At 44.1% G+C, this 2,038-nt stretch overlaps 1 protein-coding gene across 1 annotated transcript; it reads left to right on the top strand.

Annotated features, from left to right (window-relative positions):
* Positions 1-273: 273 nt before the first annotated feature.
* LOC100805692 (serine/threonine-protein kinase-like protein At3g51990) lies at positions 274-2,030 on the top strand (the record flags this gene model as incomplete). The annotated part of the gene is made up of 1 exon (XM_006587629.4): positions 274-2,030. A coding segment is annotated over exon 1 (1,440 nt), but the record flags the coding sequence as incomplete, so codon positions are not given.
* Positions 2,031-2,038: the final 8 nt, after the last annotated feature.

Genomic DNA, 2,038 nt, shown 5'->3' on the forward strand with positions numbered 1-2,038 from the left:
AAAAGTTGAAGTACATCACAGGTGAGGATGAAGTTGGTTTCTGAATTTAATTGAAGCTATCTAACCCAATCCGTGAATCTTCTTAATTCGTATCGTATGAAGCGATTTAGAAGCACAACAAACCTACATAAACAGTACAAACATCTTAGTTGCATTCGCTGTATTTTCCAGAAGAGAAACGTGAGCTGTACGTTAATTTTGTGCAACATTTTATATAAATAAATAAGTGAAAAATAAAGTAATATACCATGAGATTCTTCCAAAGAGTGGGTCCCTACTTTCTCTTTTTTTTCTTTTTTCTCTGTCTAATTTGTAGAGAGAGAAAAATAGACATACATAATTAAATACACATCCCCCAAGACTCACACAGAGCATTTAAGTTTAATAGAGAATGAAAAACGGTTTCACATCTTTGGAATCCCATAACACAACATAAAAAATCGTTTTTGTGATACTGATTTGTAACACTCACAAACACAAAATCTTTGTCCTGCTTTTATTTAGTTTTGTTCCATTCCATCTATCTATGTTCATCTCCACCACCCCTTGTTGATTCATTCATTAAAAAGCCACAAACTTTTGAATTGACGATGGGATACCTCTACCTTTCTTGCAGAGCTGAATCCGCTGTCTCAACCTCCAATTCGGTGTCCTCTTCCAAAGAGAATGAGAAAAGCAGCAGCATCAAGATCCAAGAGTTTCAGTACAGTGACCTCGAAGCTGCCACCAATGGCTTCTCCGACCGCAAGCTCCTCGGCAAAGGGAGCCACGGCTACGTCTACAAAGCCGTCGTCCGCGGCCGTCCCGTGGCGGTGAAGCGTCCATCGCGGCCACACCATAATGTTCCCCGACCGGTCTCTTCTTCCGCACCCTCCGAGATCACAAACGAGGTCGACAACGAGATCGACATCTTGTCCAAAATCCAGAGCCCGAGGTTGGTCAATCTGGTCGGTTTCACCAATAATGATTCAAGAGACAGGCTTTTGGTGGTTGAGTTCATGAGCAATGGCACCCTCTACGATGTTCTTCATACCTCTCCAAGGCCTCCCAATTGGGGTAGGAGGATTCGTTTGGCTTTGCAAACCGCAAAAGCCATTGACACTCTTCACTCCTCAACCCCTCCCGTGATTCACCGTGACATCAAATCTGCCAATGTTCTCATCGACCGCAGCTACAATGCAAGGTTAGGTGATTTTGGTTTGGCCTTAAGAGGCCATGTTGATGATTACAGACTCAGGTCCACTCCTCCTGCTGGCACCATGGGATATCTTGATCCTTGTTATGTCACTCCTGATAATTTAAGCACCAAAACTGATGTTTTTAGTTTTGGGATATTGCTGTTGGAGATTATAAGTGGAAGGAAGGCCATTGATATCACTTATTCACCTCCTTCTATTGTGGATTGGGCTATTCCTCTTATTAAGAAGGGGAAGTTGTTGGCTGTTTATGATCCTAGAATAGCACCCCCCAAGGATCCGATTGTGAGGAAGCAGTTAGCTGTGATTGCTGCCAAGTGTGTGAGGTCTTGCAGGGAGAGAAGGCCTTCTATGAAGGAGGTTGTTACTTGGCTTTGTGGGTTGTGTAAATTGGTGCCTCTTCATTCGTGGAATGGTTTTAACAATCCTTGCATGATGGTTGAGACTGCGGGGCGCCCGGTCGAAGCAGCGGCGGCAAGGAATAATGGTCAATTCAGTTCTAGGCTGGAAGGTGTGGAGGAAGGAAAGTTTGATGCTTTGGATGGCAGGTTGTCAAAGTCTGCAATGAGGTATTCTAGGAGGGTGTATTCTGATTTGGGGTTCAGCCGCAACTTGATGGACTTGATGGCTACCACTGAGGAGCCTGAATTTCTTAGAGATGCTGATGGGACGGAACATAGTTCTAAATCAGCTGAACAAGTTTCTGGTAGCTCCAGCAGGTTTGGAAGTGGAAGATATTCCATAAGAGGGAGGAATCTGTACCGGCCTTGTGGGAGTGACAAGGATGCATTTGGCTTGAGTAAAGGCCAGATTTTAGGTCAGAGTGAGACTACTCGAAATCG

Source organism: Glycine max, chromosome 9, assembly GCF_000004515.6.
Source record: "Glycine max cultivar Williams 82 chromosome 9, Glycine_max_v4.0, whole genome shotgun sequence".
In the NCBI taxonomy this organism is placed as follows: Eukaryota; Viridiplantae; Streptophyta; class Magnoliopsida; order Fabales; family Fabaceae; genus Glycine; species Glycine max.